We start from the raw sequence: 24,556 nt of genomic DNA, 5'->3' as shown, positions 1-24,556 counted from the left end.
CACAGACAATTTATTCAAACATCAAATCATAACATTTGGTTACTGATGAGGTTAAGTGAATACAATTTAGGCAAGGCTAAATACAAAAATCAAAAGCAATGATTTTATACAAAACGGGCTTGTTAACAACAAGCGTCGAAGGTAAGCCGGCTACACCGTAAGCGATCCCATCATACAACGCGCAGTTGACGCGAAGCAAAAGCAGTGCCAAATATGCAGTTAAATTCAGACATTTTACATTTTACAAACTACTGCAAGGTGCAGTTACAATTAAACAATTAAATAAAGAAGTTACATTATTTACGTTTTACAAAACTACTGCAATGTGCAGTAACAATTACAGAACGAATTTACATTAATAAGAAATAATCAAATACGTGCGACGACGTCTCGGGGGGAGACAGTTACCAATAAAAACGAAGTTGACAGTGAAGTTACGTTAATGCATTAATCCAAACTAAACAATTTTCAAGGTGGCGGCCGAAAAGGAATTTAGACAGACCAATTCAAGAATAAATGACTCTACATTAAGGTAAGGGCCACCGCCTCACACACAACTCAAACCAACTTACATTTTCCCCTGAGGTCGCACACCCACGTAGTTAAAACTGAACCTAACGGACTACATGCTAGTAGATTACAACAGATCAGCTACTGCTGACAACCTAGCCTGACTAAAAACAGAAGCAAGAAAGAGGCTCCTGACATGGTTGCAGCTCAATTTATAAGCTCGCGCCGCAGCTCGCGCATGCGTCGATCAAGGGGGGGGGGAACGAGTAGACATAGAACAACCACTAGGAGGAGGGAAAAGGAGGGAGAAGGAGGAGGGGAGCGGAGTGCCGGAGGCCGATGCGGCGCGCGCAGTTCAAACCGCTACACAGTGATTGACGCCATACATTTTGGCTGTAAACTCTTGAACAATATCCATTTTTTTATCAATAAAGATAACAGCTTCGTTAGTTAATGATCTAAATGTTTTTGGTCCTTTTCACTCTTGGAAAATCTTTGAAACGGCCTAATTTTTCCTTTATTGTAAAATGCTGCAGTGTTATCACAACCTGTGTATGCATGAAAAGCAGGTAGACTTTGGCATAATTTTGGTCCCAATTCCAATGCTAAATCGATGCAGTTAATGCATTCAAGGTGTTGGTTTTTTTGTTTCTTAGTCGCAGAAATAGCCAGTCAAATTGCAGATTGTGAAATTTTGTGCATATTTCCCAGAAAAATAACTAAAATATCAGTGTCAGAAGCCTTTATTAAAATTCTTGATCTTGTGCTACTTTATGAACGTGAAAAATAATTCCTCGTATCCGCCTCTTTGTGATAACATGTGTAATCAACTTCTTCAGTTTTTTTAATGTAATTATCCTGAACTTGATACGAGTAGCACTGATGTTCAACAGTTAAAAATATTTTTTTGTTTTGGATTATTGGAGCCAAATTTTTGTTCTCCCAGTAAGCAGCTAAAAATTGTACCAGAGCCTCTTTAAATCGATAATTTTTAAAGATTTGTAAAAAATCATTTGACCTAATTTATTGAGGTCCTGAAATTTTATATGGAATATCAAACTCCTTTCGACCTTGACGTTCAGAATCTTTGATCGAGGGTGACAAATAGCGGTCGAACATTAAATGTATTTCTGTAGCATTAGTTGAACTAATTTTTATGAGTATTGACTCTGCTACAACGCTGCGTCCTCTTCTATTGAATGGGATATTTGGCTCGGACCTCTTTGTCACAAGTTTCCACACGCATAAAATTTTCACCTTTCAAAATCGACAACCGTCATTCAGGCCAGACTTTTTACAGACAACCCTATATCATTGTATTTGCAATTAAATAGCGCTCATTTTTATATAAGATTTATTTATTAAAAAATTGGTGAAAATATAACTATTATCGATTTACCTGTTTATACCTGCCAACCCAGTAGTCACGCCAGGAAAAAAATAGACAACCAACGTTTGTATATTCTATATATAGGCTTCATACTTTCGGTTGGTATTAAATTTATTCGTTAAACTCATCAGTGCATTATTTAATAAAAAGTCTTTTTTCAATTTTTAATTAATCATGGTCTGGCCAGGAATTTTTTTTAGAAAACCCACTCAAGATATATTTTCTAATATATTAAATTTGATATAAAATACTTTTCATCCATTAAACAGATGGGTGATGGTCGTTTCTAGTTCGAATCTTAGACTATGAGTGTTGAAAATTTGCTAAGGGGCCAGTGTATGTATTAATTTTGAAATAATTCCATTTTAAATGAACCAACCAGCAGTCACCACGGAAAGCGAATTTAGTAGTGTTGTATATTATTAATATTATTTCTAAAGAAAATTTTGAAAATCGTAGCTAAACTGTTTATCTAGCACATGCTTATAACTCTGTTGTCACAACTACCACATGCGAAAACCTTGACCATTATTTTGAGAATTTGCTACTTGAGTGATGTTGATTAATACGTGTAAGTAACCTATGAGTATTTTCAACCGTAGCATTTGATACTTGGAGTAGAAATAATGTGTCTAGAAACAATAAAAACATTAAGGAAGCTGATAATTTGGTTTACTTCAGAGATTTACCCTTGCTGAATTTGATTATGATCATCAGAAAACGTGATTATGTGTTACGCCTAAGGAAGAAAGAAAAAAATTATGGACATAGCTTAAGCTTTACTTCTTTGAGACACTTAACACCTTAAAGTAATGGACCTGAAATGTTAGATTTTCTGATTCGCTGAATTTGAATTTAACCAACGTTAGTTCATTGGTTTATTGAAATTTATATTTTACTCTCCTTACCCAAAAAATCCGGTCTTGAAAAACAGAAGGTTGCCATTTGAAGTATCCATATTAATTAAAAATATTGTTACAAATTTTTACTACAAAAATTGCTATACCTCGGCATAGTTTCAGGCTTATTCATATTTTTTTGGTAGTTTTTATAAATAAAATACTTTTCTGTGAAATCATTCCATGAATATATTATTTATTACAATTTCATTAAAAAAAGTTAATAAGTTTACCTTTGTTCATATCCTATGACATCATCTACAAAATAATTAACAAAAATCAGCAGAAATGAAAAGTAAATATCTCATACACGTCTCTTCCACTTAACTTAAAGGCATCGTGTATTTGATTTCATGCTATGTTTTTATAGATATTCCTCATATTTAAGACTGTAAATTGAATATTTTATTTTAAAACTTTCAATATTTAGTTTTTGAAGTTATACTTTTTTAGGCATGTTATAAAAACATGAGGAGACTGAAATTTAAGATGCGTGTGCATCAATCAACAAAATTTTCAAAGGATGAAAAAAAGGCTACATACAAATATAAATTATATATGTATGTGTTTTAAATCATTTGCTTTAGTGTTTGATATTGAATACTAGTCCATATAATTCAATACATTTATTTATTGTAAATATTAGTGATATAAATTGTGTTTACAATCTTTTTCATGTGTATTTATATAAGTGAATTTATGTTCCCATTTGTATAATTTATTTGCATTAAAATTATAAATATAACATTATTATAAATTTATACATGTGTTCATATTAATATTGAATACTGAGAATGTATTTATATAAAAATTTGAATTTGATTGAATTAATGTTTTCCAACTGTATTTAGAATATCACTCCAGTCCTTTCATTACTTAATTGCTATTAATTATTTGCATGCAAAATCATATTTAGTTTTTTATCATGCCAAATAAGTATAACTTCTAACATGTGTACATAAGTACACACACCCATTTTTTTCTTAGATAAGAAAATAATTTTGTATGAATTAATTTGTTTAGCCATGAGAATATTAACTAAACTCTAAAATATTTGTTAAACTGACTTTCATTGAGAGAGTGTAATTAAAATATGAAATGGATGTCCTAAACTTTTCAGAATAAATACCACCACTAAATGTTTTGCACAACCATAACATTTGGTGGTTTTTCTATAGTAAAGTAAATGTAGTTCTAGTTCTGTAAATTTTTTTTTGGGTGGATTATGGCTATCGACCTCAGCCACTGGGTCACATCACTGTGCTGGCTACATTTTTAGTTTGCTCAGAGTTTAGTGTTACTGTTATTTTTCATTTTAGTACAGTGTTACCCGTTTTCAAGCAGGTTACATTTCATGTTTCACATGTTCACATTTTGTATTCTTGTTAGAAATATATGTATGTTGTTGTTCCCTAGTGTGGTATGGCCGTAGACATTTGTTGTGAAGCGTAGCCAGCGGTGGATGTGGTTGGTTTGCAGAATGAACCTGCGTACCGCCGGGAGGTCCAGCAGGCAGAGCGGGCGGAGCGCCTCAGGGTGTTCTCGGGTGCCGAGATCGTCTGCACCACCATTGGCTCCTGCTGCAACTCTGAGATGGAGGACTTCTTCCGCAGGTATGCTCTTCTCCACCCACCACAATTTACAACTTTCATCAGAAATACATATCATAAATAGGAGATGAAAGAAGATTAATTTTTGTGTCATTAAATCAATACTTCTGTATACTAATATGAAAAACTAGCGAAAATATGTATTTGAGAGAAGAAAAAAAAACATTTTCTTTAGTTACCAGTTACCAAAAATATATTTTTTGGTTATTTTATAAATATCACCTGGTATGTTCATGGGAGAGGTCATAATTTGTAAATTTTACTGTAGAAATTTAAGGTTCCAAAATCTACATTTGCAATTGTTCAAGTTTATTTTTGCATTTGTTCAACTGCGAAGTTTTACTTACACGTAAAAAAAAGAGCTTCTAGGTACTTAAAATAAAAACTTGAATTAGTTACCACATGCTGACATAACAGTGTATGTTATATTGTTTATTTTTCTATTTTCCACGTTCACGTAAAATTTTTTAAAAACAGTGACGTTTCACAATTCAAATAAACACCAATACATGTCGCACTTGAAAAATATATCATATTTTGAAAGAACGTCGCTTGGATCGCTAGCAACAACGGCACTGTTTGTGTGTCCCGTAATCTATGGTAAGAGCTCAATACTTTGTTTATTTTCTTTTTGGGGTTAAGTTTAGTTTAAATTACCGGGAAATAAAGGATCGTACCAGTTTTTTTTTTAAAGTGATTTTCAGCGCTAATACATGCAATTATTAGAATGGCTGATAGTTCTGGAAATGTTCAAGACCGTAAATTGTCGCACATTTGGAAATTTTATGAAAAACGAAAGGGTGAGGGTGAGTGCAGAGTGTGCAAAAAACGTATTCAGATTCCGACTTGTTCAACAAGTGGTCTCTTGCGACACTTGAAACTTCATCCAGCCGCCGAAAAGGATTATTTGTTATTTGGAATTAACAAAGGAAAAAGCTACAAAACAAAAAGAAAATTCTTATAGACAGTTATCAATCCAAGACTGTGTCACAAAGAAACAAAAAGTTAGTGAAGCTAGAAAAAACATAATTGACAGGAAAATTGGTGTAATAATGTCATGTGATTTTCAGCCATACAGCATTGTAGAGGATCACAGATTTAAAGGACTGCTAAATGAATTAGAACCAGGTTATGAAGTACCATCTCGCACTACATTTTCCAGGTCTATTGTACCAAAAATTTACCGTGAAGAAAAAGCCAAACTTGCAGAAGAAATAAAGAGAGATGTTGATGATGGACTTCAGTCTGTTTCATTTACTACTGACATGTGGTCATCCGCAAGGCAGGACAGTTTTATTTCTCTGAAGTCACTATTTGACAAAAGACTTTGAGTTGAAATATCATGTCCTTCGAAATTACCACTTTTCAGGTTCGCACACTGCTCTGGCAATACAAGAAAAGCTGACAGCAGCTATAGACGAATGGAATTTTCCCACCAATTCAATTCCATTGTCCATAGTTACAGATAATGCTAAGAATTTCACTGCTGCCATAAACAAAACATCATGGATTCACACACAGTGTTTTGCCCACACACTACAGTTGGCATTTCAAGATGCTAAAAGTGAACACAATGTTGCAGACCTTCTAGCAAAAGGCCGGGCAATCATGGGACATTATCGCCACAGCAATATTGCTCGAGAAAGGCTTCATGCTCTGCAACTAAAGTTGAACAAACCTGTACACGAGCTGTTACCAATGGTGCCGACAGGATGGAACAGTGAGTTTACAATGCTCTTCCGCCTTGTTGAGCAGCAGGTACCCTTATCTGCAGATCTATGAGATTCAATGGCAGTAGAAAATTTCACATTGAGTGAGTGGAAGCTTGCTGCTAATGTAGTAAGTGTGATACAGCCAATAGAACAAGCCACAAGAGAGCTGTGTTACTCTAAATTTCCCACTATCTCTTCCAAAACACCTTTGCTGTATGGCATTGAGGCAACACTTTCTAACTAAGTTGAAGATCAAAGTAACCCTGGAATTGCATTTGCTATCTCTCTTCAGAAAAGTTTGAAATCTAGGTTTCCATTATACACAACAGTAAAAGAAGACATGATTGCAATGGTACTTGACCCACGCTTCAAAAACATTTTGCTGCAAGACCACGAAAATCTTATTTGTGTGCAGCGTATTACTTTAGATCTCAACGTGGTTGTTGATAATAAAATAGCACCTGTTCCAGAAGAAAATCCATCAGATACAGTTGAAGCCTCCTGTTCTCTTTGGAATACTTTTGAACATCTGAAGAAATCAAGCTGTTCCTCAGTAAAGTCACCAAGAGTTGAAAATGAACTTACCATTTATCTTGGTGAAAATGTTATCCCCCGATCAAGTGACCCTCTTATGTGGTGGCAGCAGAACCAGTCACTTTTCCCTGCTCTTGCCAGAGTCGTAAAAAAATATTTGGCCATACCAGACACGCAGGTGGAAAGCGAAAGGCTTTTCAGCAGTGCTGGTAACACTGTTACATCCAGAAGAGAGAATCTGTTGGCCGAAAATATAGAGCAGCTTGTCTTTTTAAACAGCAGATTTTAAATGTCAGCTACCAAATAAAGTTGACTGTTTTCAATAATAGGCCTATTGAAATGTTCATGTGACTACAGTGCAGGTCTGTTTATTTATGTGGATTCATTTTTGTAAATGTATATTCTATAGCGTATATGTAGTCCTTTCATTTCTTTCATTAAATAGCTTGTACATGTAAAACTGTTGATATTTGCACATCAAGAATTACAAAGAACTCAAGAGGAAAGAGTAGGGTGGGCCCAATTTATTGCATCTAAAATCTCGTTGAGGAAAACTTCACTGACACCAAATTGCAATTTTGAAATAAGAAATAAACGGAATTCTTGATCTCGTCTCGATTCTCGAGAATTTTAGTATTTCTGTCTCGATCTCGTCTCGGTTTTTGAAAAGGACTTCTCGCACATCCCTAATTTTTATGCAAAGAAAGCATGGTTTGTTTGGTAAAGTTATTCATAAAAAAATACCTATTCATGGAATGTATGTTTATTTAAAAAGTAGATTATACAAAAACATACCAAACAATTTAAATCTATAAGTCATGTACAAAAACATTTTTTTTCAACTTTAAATAGAAAAATGAAAATGGTGACCAAAACCTGAGCCAGAACTAACGCATAACTATCATCGTAATACACACTTCCCACGAAAGAGTGTGGTCTATCAAATGTAGTTAACTTGGAACTAGACAGAGTAAGTATATTGTATGAAATCGGTGAGCTATTGTATCGATATTCGACGATATGCGCGTGCTCTATACGGGAATCAACATAATCAAACATGGATGATGCCAACTGGCACTGGCTACATTTTTATACACTGTACACAGCGGTGACATAGACAAACAGTTAATGGTTAAAAGGTTTCAAAACGCTTTAAAATGAAAATTTACACATCAGACAATGTCGTATTTCTGTTGATTAAATAAGTAAATGGTAATATCCAAATGAATATTAGATTTTAACTTCAAAATTCATTGTTTTATATGGGAAAACTACCTACACAAAGCGCTTGGAATCTAACAGCGGGACCAAAAACATCATGCAAAATTCTTGTGAGAAATGTTTTTCTCCAAATTTTGACACCATAAAATAATGATGCAACAATTATGCACATGTGACGATTATGCGATAAAACATAGTAAATATAGGTATACCAGAGTGTAACAGCAATGTTATTCTGTGGTTTTTTTTTTGGGCCCTTTCCCATACACACCAACATAGGTAAAACGAATCCTCCCAAACAATACCACCTTCCACAGCAGAATGAATAGAATTCATTGGAATATTTGGCATATCACTTTAACCTTCTGATGCCACCCATAGTTCATGGAAAAATTGTTACCTTCACATAAATTCTAAAAATTTGTCTGGTTGTATTAAAAATAATCAATACCGCTATTTCACCACATAATGAAAGAATTCCCGATGCCATTAGTTTTCTCCAAAATGAATATACAGGGTGTCTACTGACCCTGGAAAACCTGGAAAACCTGGAAATATCAGGGAATTTTGTAATCAGGGAATAATCAGGGAAAAATCAGGGAATTTTTTTAAAAATCAGGGAATTTTTGTTTGGTAGGTTGTAGTTGGCAATACAATTTTTGTTTATTGATCAGCTTGCATTGACGTGGCATCATGTGTATCCCCTCCCATTTTTATTTTGGAATGGCAAATAACGAACAGTTCCCACATCCATTTTCTTTTATTTACCATCAGATTCGGAAGTGGCATCAAATCACGTGATACAAACTGGTTCAAGCTAGTCTGTTATCCTGCTGACGTGACGTGCTGCAGCATGTGCTTCCCACGTTCAGATTATACCGACAGGTGCATTTCATTTTAAGTATCTATGGATGCCCTCAACGTAAACTGGACATTTTTGTTAGCTTTGAAAATACATATCACAGATACTTTTGGTGAAGATTCGCCATTGTTGCTAGAAATTGGTAGCTGTGGGCTTCATACGGTCCATGGTGCTTTCAAAACCTGGAATTTCTGCTACACAATGGGACGTTGTTAGTTTTTTGAGGCACAGTTACTATTTGTTTAAGCACGTACCTGCAAGGAGGGCAGATTACATTAGAATAACTGGATCAGAGCTTTTTCCCAAGAAATTTTGTGCAATCAGATGGAATACTGCAGTTGCTGAGCGTGCCATGAAAACGTTACCCCACCTAAAGAAATTTGTTAGTGAAGTTTCTATTTCATCTCTCTTTTTCAGTGTAGTGAAAAGTGCTCTTGAAGATAATCTTTTAAAAGTAAAATTGACATTCTTCCACTTTTTGGCATCAGAGCTGGAATTGTTTCTCACAATGTTCCAAAGTGAGGCACCCATGGCACCTTTTCTCTATGATTCACTGGTAGACATTTTATTAGCTTTGGCAGGAAAGTTTTTGAAACCGGAAGTACTGAAGAGCTTTAGGGAGAAACGCAATGTATCTCAATTGGATGTAGATAACCAGGAAAATCTATTGACTGCTAACAATATCAATTTGGGTTATGCAGTACGCCATGCTATCAAGAAAGAGGAAGTACCAGAAAAGCCTGTCCTGTTACAGAAAAATGATAGGACTTGTCTAAAGGTTATGGTAAAAAAATTTCAAGACAAAAGTCCCCTGAAGTAGAATCTTACCAAGGGAATTTCCTGCTTATGTCCGCCTGTGGCTTTAATAAATTTGGGTGTGAGGAAACAGCGTGTGAAGTACAGTTTAGAATGTTGTCTTCAAAACTAGTGGCTATCAGGACAAGAAGCTGATAACATTGAGTGATCATATCATTTGGTATGTTCCTCGCAAGATTCTGCAGCACTGTTCTCGTCTTTTTCTCGAGAAGACTGGCGCCTTGATCACTTGTGGATGCTCATTCTTAAGGCACATACAGTAGCTTCCAAAACAGGCCTTCAAAAGTTTGGGAGGATGGTGTTGGTACTTTCCCATGGAAATGCATCATTGGAAAGAGGATTTTCAGTGAATTCTAATCTGCTGACTGAAAACTTGCAGGAAGAAATACTGATCGCACTAAGACAGATGTACGACTTTGTTTAACGTTCTGGAGGTGTAGAGCATGTTGATATCACCAAGTCCATATTACAGTATGTAAGAAATGCTAGTTGTAGGCGTAAGGAAGCCCTGCAAACAAAACAATAAGAAAAGGAAGCTACAGACAAGAAGAAGGTAGAAAAAGAAGAGTTGAAGAGGAGATCAAGGCATTGCAGTTGAAGAAGGCTCAAGTGTTGGATTTGGCTCGTTCTGAAGCAAGTGTAATAGACGCAAAAGTTGAGTCACTGCGAAATTGATGGGAGCTTCCTTTTACTAATGTTTTTTGCAAAGGGAAGTGTGTGAAATATTTGTAACAGCATATTTTATTTGCCATCAATTGAATCACTTTGGCCACGTTTGGAAGAAGGTAATTTTTTTACTAATTTAAGTAAGTTGAAATACTTTGAAACCCGTCAATGTAATATAATGCAGTTTTTTTTTCTTTTTTTCAGTTTCTTGGAATGTCGTAATTGTGTTAAAGAAAACCTGGAAAAATTCAGTTTTAGACCTGGAATGCCTGGAAAAATCAGGGAATTTAATTTACTAGATCTGGTAGACACCCTGAATATAACATTTGACTCATGACAAAGACAAAAATGTATTGAAAACATTTCAGGTTAAACACAAATAGTAAGTATTTTCTTTTAAAATAAAATATAATACAATAATAAATAACCATGCTGAAATTAAAAAAAAACAGTTTATAATGGCTTTCATTATTACTAAAAAAATACCCGTGGAGAGGGACCAAAAAAAAAAGAGATAGTTTCCTCCCTATCCAGTGTACACCTCCTGGCTCTAACCAGACTCTGTGGGTGATGGTTTATTGTATAATTTCTGTTCTACATGGAAGTAGAAGCGTATTAATGAAAAAGGCATGAAATAAAAAATTCTGGGCTTTTTACGGTAAGCAGAAGGGTGAAAAACTAAATTCCGCTTTTCCATTTCAAGTTTGATAGCCTACCTTCATTATTTTTAGGTACATCAATAGCAATTGTTTGCAGACACAAAATTAATTTTGCATTATATACAAACTCTTTTAGATAGAATTCAAAAAATACTACCTATTGTAGCCGTTTCCATGGTGTGACTTTCAGAAAAGTTTTATATAGTTTTTCATTTCATGGTCCATAGACCTCAAAACCGTAGTCAACTCAAAAGTCTTTATAACTGTCACAATTTTTCTCAAATCACTTTCAAACTGATACATAAAATCTAGTAGTGGAAAATCTCGGTCGAGTTCGTTAATGGGCAATATTCGACCAAAGGTGCGGAAATGGGGATAGCTTTTTTGAAAAGAAATAAAATTGCTATAACTTCCATAATATTGAAAATATCACAATCATTTGAATGTATTATAACTCATAGGAGTTTAACCAAAATCTTTTATCATAATAAGTTTTTGATATGACCAACCATAACTGCAACGGGTTGAAAATACATGGCTTGGAGGACAAAAATAATCATAACTCTTTTCATAGACACAACATAAATTTTGCTTAATGTATTATTAATCTTATAATTTTTATCTAAAACTTTTCTCTGAAACAATTTTTGATAACAATTTTTGATTAGACGTATGTGGCTTTTTTATCACACTACCATTGATTGCATTCGGGCAATATTTATTATTTCTGTAGGAAAGTAATATGGGGAAAACTTTATGTTATATTTTTCCTTGTTTATTGTTATACATACTTTTTTTATTGCCTCTTTATATAATATTACTGAGCAGTGCTATATAAATGTACTGACTGATTTTTTGTAGGTTGAATGTAATAAATAACATTCAAATTTGCAAATATAAATATATTTTACATACTTTTCTTTTATATAAAATGGATGGGTGTTTCAATATTGAAAATTGCCCTTAGTAAAAACACTAGCTAAAGTATTAATGGTTTATTTTATTATCCAACAACTTTGGCGGAATATTTCATATTTCTACAGTGAATTGCTGTTCTACACAAGAACCTTAGATGTGGATTTTGAAATCAATAATCTTATTCATTGAAAAATTATTTATATACAAAAAAATATATATGCTTATATTGCTTTTGAAATATCACATGACACGCCTTCCACTTCGGCTAAAAAAAGACCTTCACAGCCAAGCAGTCAACATAAAACCTCCGCTCAGCCAAGGAATTATTTTAATTGGCGTGAAGATGATAATCAACCAGCACTGTCAATATTTGAGGAAAACTGTGGTGTCTTAGCTGATTTCACCAGTGACTGTACAGTGTTGGAATGTTTCTCTCTTTTCTTTGATGACAATTTGTTCAAACTCATAAAGAAAGAGACAAATCATTATGCTGCAGCTACATTTGGTGCACTCAGACGTCAGCAAAAGTTGAAACCACATTCAATGTGGAATAAGTGGGTTCCTGTGAAGCTTCACGAAATAAAGTGTTTTTTTCGCAATAGTTTTTCACATGGGTTTGTTGAAAAAGCCGATCATAAGTGATTACTGGAGCACGGACCCGGTCCTTCACTCATCTTTAGCAGGCAAGCTCATGAGCAGAGACTGATTTCTTTCTATACTGAGTATGCTGCACCTGAATGACAACAACCAGTATGCTTCAAAAAATGACCCCAATCACGACCCTGTATTCAAAATTAGGCCAATACTATATTTTTAAAAGTAAAGTAAAGCATCATTGTCTCCAGACAAAGAACTTACAGTTGATGAGGGTATGTGTCCATTTCGAGGAAGTATTGGATTCAGAGTGTACATAAAAAATAAACCACACAAATATGGACTGAAACGTACATACTGGCTGAAGCAAAATCTGGTTATGTCTTGAACACAGAGCTGTATTCTGGAGCAGCTGCAGGACACAGCAATGCAGTTGAGCCTCTCATTTACAGATTGTGTAGTAATTATTTGGGAAAGGGATATGTTATATACATGGACAGATTTTACACGAGTCCTCTCTTGAGAAAGCTCCGGCACGATGATACTTTGGGTGTTGGGACCGTAATGAAGAACAGGAAAGGACTATGTAAGCAGTTAGTGAACAAACGCTTGAAGAAAGGAGAATTTTCTTTTCGACGTTCTGAAGAACTCTTTTTTCTGAAGTGGAAGGATACACGTGATGTATTCATGTAATCTTCATTGCACATGAATGGTGCCACTGTACTTCAAACCAAAGCAAAAGGAGGTCATGTGTTGAAAGCAAAGCCAAACATTGTAGTTGACTACAATCTCTACAAATGTGGGGTGGATCGTGGAGATCAGCTGCAGGGTTATTACCCATTTTCACGAGACACTCTAAAATGGTGGAAGAAACTATTTTTTCACTACCTCATCATGTCAGCAGCCAATGCTTATCTTGTTTACAAAAGACTACAGGCACAGAACAGTCGCTTACATTTTGCTAACTTTATAAGGACCGTAGCAAGTTCTCTAGCAGTGTGTGCTACAGTGGAGTGAGAGAGTTCATTGCCAGAGCCTTCTTGTGCATCAAGACTCACCTCAAAGCACTTTCCTTCAAATATTCCTGCAACTGAGAAGAAGGAATGACCCACTAGATTGTGCAAGGTGTGTGCCGACACAAGCAAGAAAAACACAGGCAAAACAGTACGGAAAGAAACAAGATGAATGTGCTCATCTTGCAGTGTACCATTATGCCTTCCTGAGTGTTTCAGGAAGTTGCACTCCTCAAGAGACTATTCTGTGTAAATGATGTTGCATCCAACAGAAAATAATGTTTTCAATAATATTTTCCTAAGTAAAATAACAGGTATCTATCTAATGAACCGAAATTTTCATTACTATAATGTTGTTTTCATAAATGTTCATATTGATAATTTGCTACATTATTATTTATATTATTATGTATAATCACTACTGAGATGTGGAAATTTGCTATACAATAATTGAAAAGTAATGTCACAACTGAAATTCGCAACTTCATTTTTTTACTAGAATGAAATTTTTCATAACTGCTCATTGTATTGATGTTTTGATATTATTTTTTTTATTTGATATAATACAATTGAAATTCTGTAAATATACATTATTGTTTTGAAAAACTATGTACATAAATTAATAGGCATCTTCTGTTTTCTTTAGTATGACATTTTGCAGAACTGTTCGTTGTATGATATTTGTATACATTTCTGTACTATTATGCTATTTTCATTTTATTATTTATTATAAAAGTACCGGCATTTTCTAACATGTTATTACTATTTTGAAAACTTATTTCATAATAGGATGCATAATTTTAGTTATCTTTATTATATGTGTTACACTCCAAAGACCGCCGGACTAGCTCAGATATTTTACGTTTTGGTCTTCGAAGGGTAACTCACAAGATACACTTGCATATTCGGATGCTGAAAAAGTGAGGTTATGTTTCCCTCAGAATATTAGTTATGGGCGATGTTGCATTTCAGTAATGTCGCTCGTACACAAAATGTTTTTCACTGATTATTTATTTAGGTATACCTTACGAATTCGCGAGACATTTTACACCATCTTGCGACAACATTTACAAGTTGAAACAGTATTTTCCTCACAACGAATCAGCTTCATTAATTTGGATCACACACTGACTGGCCGAAAATTGAATTAATAAAACAGTTCGAAATTAAGTCCCGCAGTTGCACTCAACTTTCGGTACAATGCCGAAGGACAATGTCCTCGGAAACAGTGACAAACCTTGGTAAGTCCTGTTTTGGGCGATTACCGACGACTGTAGTCAAAATATTCTAATTGTGTCCAAATAACAAAATAAGGTAGATTATAAACCGGTAACGCCCGGACCACAGCCGCGAAATTTACTCGTTAAATATTCATATTTAAGTTGTGAGCCACCTACTCAACTAACCACTTCCTCAGTCGCTGTTCAGTAGATGACTGAAGAACCAAAACGATACACTGGTCTCAGGAGAGACCAAGGATTGCACCATGACGTAACTTTCGGCCAATCACAGCACAGTATCAAACACTCCCTCCAACACCAGCCAATCACAGAACAAATTACAACACATGAAAAAACCCTGAACACACATAACTCGGGGCTTCCCTTGATCGGTCTCTTTTCAATTTCCCATCAAAATCGGGGACTCCCAGAATATTTTCTCACGCTAGTTGCTCTGTCTCTCTCTCACACAGGATGCATCATTATCGTTGTATCGCCTCGACTTCACTGTGTCGACGCACGACTTTCTTTCTCACTCTAACTGACACGCAACTGGCTCACATGATTTCATCATCCCATGGACAAATTTACAAAATAAAAATATGTTACAGTGTATTTGCGCATATAAACAAAATATTTAAAGCTAAAAAAAAAAACATTTTAAAACACATAAAAAGTAATTATTTAGGTAGAATTCGGTAAATTTACAGTTACATGGCTGTTTCATAATAAAGCAAATAGGCTTAAACAATACACAAATATTAGAAACGGTAATTAATTGAGAGTACATTAATAAAACATAAGGAAACATAAATATTAATATGGAAAACAATTATAAATGGTAAAATATTATCATGAAAGTTATTTGAAAAGATTCATTGTAAGTTTCAATGATTTACTACATGTACCACAGTTAGGTTATGCCTGAAAATTATTTAAACAACTTATATATAGTATTACTGTTAAAACATATTATTCATAAAAACTTAAAGAAAAATTGGGGAAGGCACTGTCCTGCAATGCTACATATGGAACCTTGTTTATCAACCATTGTGTTGGTAATTTGATAATTTTTATTATATAATTATAAAATTATTTTCTATAATAGCGATATAATTTTGTATGTAAGTTTTTCAATTTCGAGAGCTGCCAAGAAAATAAATAGTGACTATAGATTTATTTACTGTAATTACATTCACTTCATTGATTACCTTTAATGCTAAATTGTGCTATTTTACTGTATTCTCAATTTTTTATGATAGTGATGTATAAGTTTCTTTCTTATTAGCTATACAAGTGCTAAAATGCTGTTAATACACTTCATAAATTTGAAAACTAATAAAAAATATATATACATAAACTTATATCATATTTTCAAATAATCCAACAACTATTTCACCTATAAAACTTTTTTATTTTCTTGAAAACATGTTATTATTAAAAAATTATTTTCAGTAATATATTGAAGAGTCAGCTAGTGTAAAATATTGAAATTCTTTAATGTAGTTAATAATTTCAGTTTCTCTAGCCTACCTCTCTCAGTTTTAAGAATTGTGTCTAGAAGTTTGATTACAGTCAAATTACAGTGTGTCAAAAATATGTTGAATACTAATCTCGTGACTAGACCTTGTAATAATGTGTAAACAAATTCAAATGTAATATTTATATTTGCGTGTAATGTTTATGCAGACGGTGACAATACACTTCGACAGGCACTAATCACGCTTTATATAAATAAATTTAACTAAAATAATTTATTTTAAAATACAGATGGAATTTGTTATTACTCTAGACTTCAAAACATCTAACAATTCTTTCATTTGAGTAAGTTATCTTTAAGATAAAATGTTAATTATTAGTATGTTATTTATTTTACTAACTTCAGTCCGGCAGAGCGTGGACTACTGGATACGTAACTTGCAGTACCCGTCAAACAAAATAGCAACATGTTCTTTCAATATCAAGTTCCATCTATACTATCTAATATTATTTAGTTTGGGATCGCGATTCCGGGATATGAATGGTAAATCTAAAGATGAACAAGTACACGGTATTTCTATACAAAGAATATGTTCGATAACATAAAAGATTCTAGTTCGGTGAAAAATGTTCGTCTGGTTTAAATCGTAATTCGTGAGGGTACTTCTTTAATCAGCGAGTCTTCGGCGATGGGGTAAGGGACCAAACCTTGCTGCAAGATAACCACGAGACGTGTAGGTTCTCGGAGAATCCTTGGTTCGCCGCAATCAGGACTGCGAACTCGGTGTTGCTCCTCCGGTCTCTAGCGGGCAGCAGGAATACGCGCCATCACGACTCCATCCTTCGAGCTGTGGGCTGCAACTGGGCTGGACTGCACGACGGTCATCCTTCCCGGGCTCGAACTGCGACTTTTCATATTTCGGCAGGATTCTTCTTTCTTCGGGATGATCAACGGCATTTATTCTTCGTAGTTTTAAAGCAATTTACAGTCCTTGGACGATCTCTTGAATCTGGATATTCGTCAACTTCTCTTCTTAATAATTATTTAGATTCTTGACGATTGAGTTTTATCTTAGTTGATTAAATTTACTAGTTCCTTCCACATCTCAGTCAATATTAGCATTAATAAACAGTTTCAATTCTTCCGTAAATATTCCATTCTAAATTAATGTCGAAATCGTTGCGTTTCTAGATGTTGCCTTAATGAATTCTTAATTCATTCTAAAAGAATCTTTTCCCCGTCACTAATAAACGATTTTCTAAAGTTTGTTGATTAAACAAAACTAGTAAAATTACTACCCGTTACTGTCGTTGTTCATCTTTAAATTAATAGTGGTTTCAATAAAAAATACTGCTATTCTAGCCTTGACAATAATTTAAAATAAAAATTAACATAGAGTAATACATAGACAAAATGATAACCAAAGAAATTTACAGTTTGAATTAATCATAGATTACAAATATAAACATACGGAACAAAGTGTAATCAAACAAAATAAATATTAAAGGAAATTAAATATTTACTTTCTATAAAGGGTAAATATTGCCTTTATAATATAAATTAAAACACTTTAAGCAAATATTTTTATAAAAAATTAAACGTTTCAAAAAACAAAAAAAAAATTACACACATTATTTAAAGTACCACTAATTTTAGAAATAACATCACCAATTAACCTTAAAAGGTACAGTATACAGATACTTTTGGTTAAAATGTGGCTTCAATGTGCTAAGTGTTAAAGCCATTCCTTTTTATTGGAAAACCTAAAAATTATCTAAAACTTTTGTCCGAAATTATTTTTTATATGATCAATAATTACTGCAAGGGGTGATAAATACAGATGTTGAAAGACAAAAAAGTTTATAACTCCCTGAATGTGCACATTATTAAATCTGTTAAAATTATTTGTAAACCATATAAATATTATCTGAACCTTTCTGCTGAAATCATTTTCTATATGACCAACCATAACTAAAAGGGGTGGAAATACAAGGGTGGAAGGCAAAAAAGAAAATTATAACTTCCTTGTTAAAGACACAATAAAATCCATTCCAACTGTTTGTAAATCTTATAATTTTTATCTAAAGTTTTTGTTTGAAACAATTTTTGATAAGATGAGTCATTGCTGCAGGGAATTGAAAAAAATTTTACAACTAAAAAAAAAACTCTTTATCCGTACCATGTACACTATCAAATTCATTCTAATTTACTGTAAAACCTTGAATTATTATCTACAACTTTTGTCTGAAATAATTTTTTATACGACCTACCATGACTGCAAGGGGTGGAATAAACAGGGGTTGAATAACAACAAATTAGTAACTCCCTTATTAATTAGGCACACTACCAAATCTGTTCAGATTGTTTGTAAATCTTACAATTTTTATCTAAAACTTTTTTCTGAAACAATTTTTGATAATACATACCATTATTGATGGGGTTGAAATTAACCTGGGGTTGGAATAATAAAATAAATAAAACTTCTCTACCCGCTACATTATCGAATCCATTCATATTTTTATTTAACTGTCTAAATATTGATTAAAACTATTGTTAAAATAATTTTTTTTTGCATAACCATTACTGCAAGGGTTAGAAATAACATGATTTGAAAGCAAAAAATAATGATTATTTTTTTTTAAAATACATGTACAATCATATCCATTATAATTTATTGTATGAATCCTAAACTTCATCTGAAACTTTGGCTGAAACAATTTTTGATGAAACATATTATTACAGTAAAAATATGGGTCAAAATTTAAAAAAAATTCAAAACTTTCTTAATATCTAATTTGTTTGAATTTATTTTAAACCATGTTATTATTATCTTAAATCTTGGTGCAAAGCAAAATTTTGGACCACGTTATTATTGCAAGGGATGAAAAATAGTGTTTGATTGCCAAAAAAATGATATAATTACCTTAGTTGACATATAATATGAAATTCGTTCTAAGCTATTCAATGCTGCATTGAAAACTATTCAAATCTGGATATATTGAGTGAAAAATATTTTTCATATTTTCGTTGCGTGGAAAATGACCAAATATTTAATCAACCTTTTTGCAACATTAGAGAACATAAATATTTTATGTACATTAAGTTCTTACAATGTTCCAGAAGTTTACAGAAGTTTCTAAAATATTTTAATAATAAATAGGTTTTTCGAAATCTACGTATGTCTGTAAGCTGCACCAAAAGGGCTTTTTTTTTTATTCCAGAAGCAGAACCAAGTGGCCACGGAATTATTTGTGTCCGGAAGGTCAGTGAAAAAAGTGTATTCAAATCTGAAAGACGAGAAAATTCAGGGAATTTTTTAATAACTGTGAGGGAGCAAGTGGCCATTGCGGGGGGCAAGTGGCCATTGCGGTGGTGCAAGTGGCCATTACAGGGGAGGGGGAGGGATAATGGCCGTTGCGGGGGGAAAGTGGCCGTTGCAGGGGCAAGTGGCTGTTGTAGGGAGGAGAGCACCATGAAGTACAGCTGCTGCATCATTGACGAGGCGACCAAGTGCTGGGAGCCGGAGACGCTGGTGCCCTTGATGCTGAATGTCAACAACCTGGTGCTGGTGGGCGACCCAGCTCAGCTGCAAGGCATCGTGCGCTCCTCGGTACCCACCCGACCCTAAACATTACACCTAGATAACATGTGGCAAATTACATAATATGTTTTACTTCTTCTTAAAAAAATGTGATTAAAACTTTTTTTCGTGTTCTGTCAATAATTCATGGCTCAAAAAAATAAACTTGTATATTCTTTATTTCATTGCACACATCTTACTAAATTAATTATCTGTACTGAAATCTTTACTTGCATAAATAATACATAATTGCTTTCCAATCAAATTTTTACTGTTCTGAGTAAATTTTACCTAGAACAGAATGATTCAGGGAATCAATCTGCTTAGAAACTTTCACTGAGTTGTTGGCTTCCCAGTTCCGAATTATTTCTGTCAAGACAATGATTGTGATTGTGTGTCAATACACAGCAATAGTAATGCAGTTTTATGTTTTTGGTAAATTCTTTAGGTAAGCTTTAAAATACAACTGGAGTAGTAAATCCTTTGATCATTTTTATCTGCATGTGTATAATTGATGTGAATTCCTAGTGGTTTCTTAGGCTGTGAGGTGAGATGGTAGCATTGCATGTTTGTATAGTTGGCGAAGAAGCGGGGGTTCGAGAAGTCACTTTTTGGGCGCATCAGCTCCTGTGTGAGCATGCTGCAGCCCAACCCGGTGAAGTTCCTGTCTGTGCAGTACCGCATGCACCCAGCCATCAGCCACTGGCCCAACAAGTACTTATACAGTGGCCGGCTGCGGGACGCCCCCTGCACTCAGCGCTCCTGCCCGCTCAAGCCCTACATCGTGCTGGCCCTGGGCTACATGCAGGGTGTCGTCAGGTAACCCTCGCAGGCTCGCTGCCCGCACGTTTCATTTCCTTTCGTACTAAACACCTCTGAACTCTAAATCTATGTATTCTCCTGTCTTTTTAAATGAATTATAATTGGTTTGGATGATATTCATACATTTACCGTATTTACTCGTATTTACTCATATATAGGTCGCCATCGCATATAGGTCGCACCCATAATTTGAGGTCTTGAATTTGGTATTTAAGATTCCCCCCATATAGGTCGCACCGGTAATTTAATGACGTGAACGGCCGGCGCGCCGTGCACGAAAGAGTTAACGGGTACTGTAAAACTCCGCTACTACAAGAGCTGATAATGGTGTGATAAATTGTTGTAACAAAAAGTACCTACTCGTAATAACCGAATATAGAAAATTGAAGTCAAGTTAGATTCCTGACTTCTTAAAATGTCTTAAATGTAGACTATAACTCGAATACAGTGCTTTGTATTGAAAAAATGCACAGAATAAAAGTTGTAGTAAATTTAATTACAAATAAAAAAGGCCTGTTATGATTTTTTTATATCTACAGCGTTTTTCGTTATGGGTTCCGATAAATACTCACATTAAGTGAATTCACGTCAGGCGAGTTCGGCTATGCTAGCCGGCTGGTTGTTATTTTCGTTCAAAACGTGGCGAAGGAACTTGCAAACCTGCCAACTCTCACGATTTTGGCGTGAGGCTCACGATTTTAAGGTCCATCTCACGCCCTCACGCCAAAATAGTTTCTCCTCACGATTTTTCGGGGCCCTGAGATTTTTTTAATTACATAATTATATTGAATCAGCAAGGGGGGATATTAGTGGCAATGCAACTGTGAATAAGTTGTTAAGGTTGCATTTATTTTGAGGTTCAGCTATGTAAATACTATGATTTATTTGTGTTAACTCTAACACTATTGTTATATTTGAACCTGTTGCTGATATTTTACACAGCTACGTTTCGCCTCCGGCCGTGCCGTGCCGAGATCATGCTCTTTGGCTGAGCCAGGCCGTGCTGTTTGGCGTAGCCGAGCCACATACCATGCTCTCGCCGTGTTCGATAGTCGATAGTAAGTGAGTAGTTGGTGTCGAAGTCGAATGTTTATTTTCGTCTTGCGCTGCTCCCTTTGTTGTTTGGCAAATGGCGGCGGTGTTTGTTCGTCTAGAGCAACGTGAACACGTCTGATAGAACTGTTTGTAAAAGTTACAAAACAAGTTTTAAGAAAGCTTACGGTAACAAGTTTCCATCAATACTCGAGTCACGTAAAGGAAGCAATTTCGCGTTTTGTAGCGTGTGCCGTGCCGATTTTTCTATCTCGCATAGTGGAAGAGGAGATTGTGAAACATGTCGCTAAAAAAAACAAAAAAACAACGAAAACGTGAAGGGTATTGCTTCCAATAAAAAAACTATAATTTGTTTAAATTATTTTGAAGCAGAGACCATGATTGTAACATATGTACAGTATGTCACTTAAATTTAAAGATTCTCATTTGTTGTTTTTTATATCTAACATGTATTTATGGGCCTGAAAATTTTTATCGAGGACCTCATGAATTTTTAAATTTGAATGTTGGCAGGTCTGAACTTGTGTGGATCAGGTAGAAAACATTCGGCTATAAACGAAAGAAATAAGAACATTCGAGGTATTAGTTATTTTTCAGCAGAAACTGATGTGTGACTAATAAAAAAATTGTATCATAATAACTTAAACTTATAAAGTATTTATTAACGGCGAAGGACAGTCGTATAAGCCCATGAAAATATTTATTTTACCGAAAATGGTCTATACAACCTGGCTTTTGCCGCACGCGGTGTGGGAGGGGAGGAGGATGCTGACAGTTTCTCACGCAGAAGGTTGAAATAAGGGAGGGAATGTGTTGAAATGGTAGTTGGAAAGGGGGGGGGGGGGAGGGTGTTTTTACATGGTTTGTGGCTCTGGGAGGGATGAGCCTTGAAGAATTAGCAGGGGATGGGAGAGGTAAGCGTCATGTCAGGTGTGACGTATAGCCACCGCTACCGCCAGCCTGGCCGGACGAGTTTCTTATGCTCTCGCAGAAGCTACCACAGTGGCATTTCGTGCGATAGTGGACGCGCTGAGCTCGGCTGCGTGGACAGTCTAGAGTGGTGGTATCTATTTTTAGCCGTCTTTTGTATGCCTGCCTGCTTACAGTACAGCTCTCGCCAAGATAAACGTGAACACATAGCACCCAACAAAGTTTAACAGACTTGTTTTTAAGCAGATTTTACTCAAATTTTTGACTTTATCTGCTCAAATTTTTCACGGTTTCTTAAAACACCATCGTATAAACGGAATGGACGCATCAGAGGGGGGTCGCATCAGCGGGATTCTACTGTATTGCAAAAAAAATGCCTCAAAAATTTAAAAAAAATTTTCTTCACATATAGGTCGCACTTCATTTTTTTCCCATCAAATCTGGTAAAATTGCCGCGACCTATATGTGAGTAAATACGGTACAGGAAAGCACCAGTACAACGAACTTCAGTTAAACGAACACTTCACTTAACCGAACTCATTGTTTGGTCCCGCCAAAAACGTATATAATAACCTTGAATTTTATTTCATCTTAACGAATTTTACGACGGTCCGTTTCTTCCTGAAACAAAAATATTCACTTGAACGAACAACTTTGAGGCAAATTACCATCCAAAAACTTGTACTTTATTTTTAATTTTCTTATTCAAACGTAACATAAGAAGAGTGAAGGGTGAGGAGGGAATAGGGGTTCTCAGAGGAGGAGGGGGGCAGGAATATACAGAGGACAGGGAAAAGGCAGACTTACTGCAGGAGCAATATCTGGCAGTATTTACAAAGGGGGAGGCATGGGAGGGTAAAGAGGACGACAGTTTAATGGGCAGGAAGGCCTTTGAGCTGCGACTGACAGATGTAATTAAGGTGATCAGGAGGTTGAAAGGGAGAAAGGCAGCTGGGCCAGATGGTATAGGGAATAGTCATTTGAAGTTGGGTGATAGGGAGATTGGGAAGTACCTGTTGGAGGTTTTCAAGCAGTCTCTGGAGGAGGGGAAACTACCAATGGAATGGAAGGAGGCAGTGGTAGTTCCCATCTACAAGGGGGGAAATGATAAGGCGGAGCCAGGAAGTTACAGGCCGGTCAGTTTGACGTCCTGTGTAGGAAAAGTGATGGAGAGGTTGGTAGGAAGGTACGTAAAGGGGGAAATGGAAGATCTGGGGTGGGTGGATAACAGGCAGCATGGATTCAGGATGGGGTTCTCATGCGAGACCCAGATGGCTGGGCTGTTGGAAGACCTGGTGGAAGCGGTGGACGGGGGGAAGCAGATAGATGCAATCTTTATAGATTTTGAAAAGGCGTTTGATAAGGTCCCCCATAGGAGGTTAATGGAAAAGGTTGAGTTGCTGGTGAGGGATGGAAGGGTGGTAAACTGGGTGGGTGATTTCCTGAGGAATAGAAGACAAAGAGTGAGAGTGGGTGAGGAAAGCTCCGAGGAGGGGGAAGTGACGTCGGGGGTGCCACAGGGGAGTGTGCTGGGGCCTCTGTTGTTCACAATTATGATAAACGATCTGGGGAAGGGCATGAAAGCCAGATGGAGGCTATTTGCAGATGACTGTGTAGTGTATGAGGTTGTGGGGGAAGGGGGATGTTTAACAGAGGACTTGATAAGGTTGGAGCAATGGACGGAGAAAAATGGAATGTCCTTGAATGTTGGTAAGACAAAAGTTGTCAGATTTACAAAGAGGAGGAAAGTCACACGAAATGTATATTACTGGAAGGGGCAGGAGATAAGAGAGGCAGCAGGATATAAGTACCTGGGGGTGACACTGAAAAATGACCTAGGATGGGCGGAGCACATAGAGGGGGTGGTCAGGAGGGGAAGGCAGGCGCTGGGGTTGCTTGGTAGGACCCTGCAGGGAGCTGGGAGGAGGACAAAGGAGAAGGCATACTCCACATTGGTCAGGCCAATGTTGGAGTATGCGGCGGCGGTCTGGGACCCCTACCTGGTGACTGAGGTGAAGGAGCTGGAAGGGGTGCAGCGCAGAGCGGCTAGGTGGGTGATGGGAATGT

General features: G+C 35.6%; 1 protein-coding gene across 10 annotated transcripts in view; it reads left to right on the top strand.

Moving 5' to 3' along the window:
* LOC134538168 (uncharacterized) overlaps positions 1 to 24,556 on the top strand; it is a 129,353-nt gene that overhangs the window by 61,346 nt on the left and 43,451 nt on the right. For all 10 annotated transcript variants that reach the window (XM_063379273.1, XM_063379232.1, XM_063379300.1 and 7 more), the window contains 3 exons: positions 4,279 to 4,412; positions 19,564 to 19,714; positions 20,262 to 20,503. In XM_063379273.1, coding sequence (XP_063235343.1) covers positions 4,279 to 4,412; positions 19,564 to 19,714; positions 20,262 to 20,503 — 527 coding nt within the window. The remainder of the gene's footprint in view (positions 1 to 4,278; positions 4,413 to 19,563; positions 19,715 to 20,261; positions 20,504 to 24,556) is intronic.

Source organism: Bacillus rossius, chromosome 1 (assembly GCF_032445375.1).
Source record: "Bacillus rossius redtenbacheri isolate Brsri chromosome 1, Brsri_v3, whole genome shotgun sequence".
In the NCBI taxonomy this organism is placed as follows: domain Eukaryota; kingdom Metazoa; phylum Arthropoda; class Insecta; order Phasmatodea; family Bacillidae; genus Bacillus; species Bacillus rossius.
The sequence above is the reverse complement of the archived record's forward strand: the minus strand, read 5'-3'. Positions and strand labels throughout refer to the sequence as shown.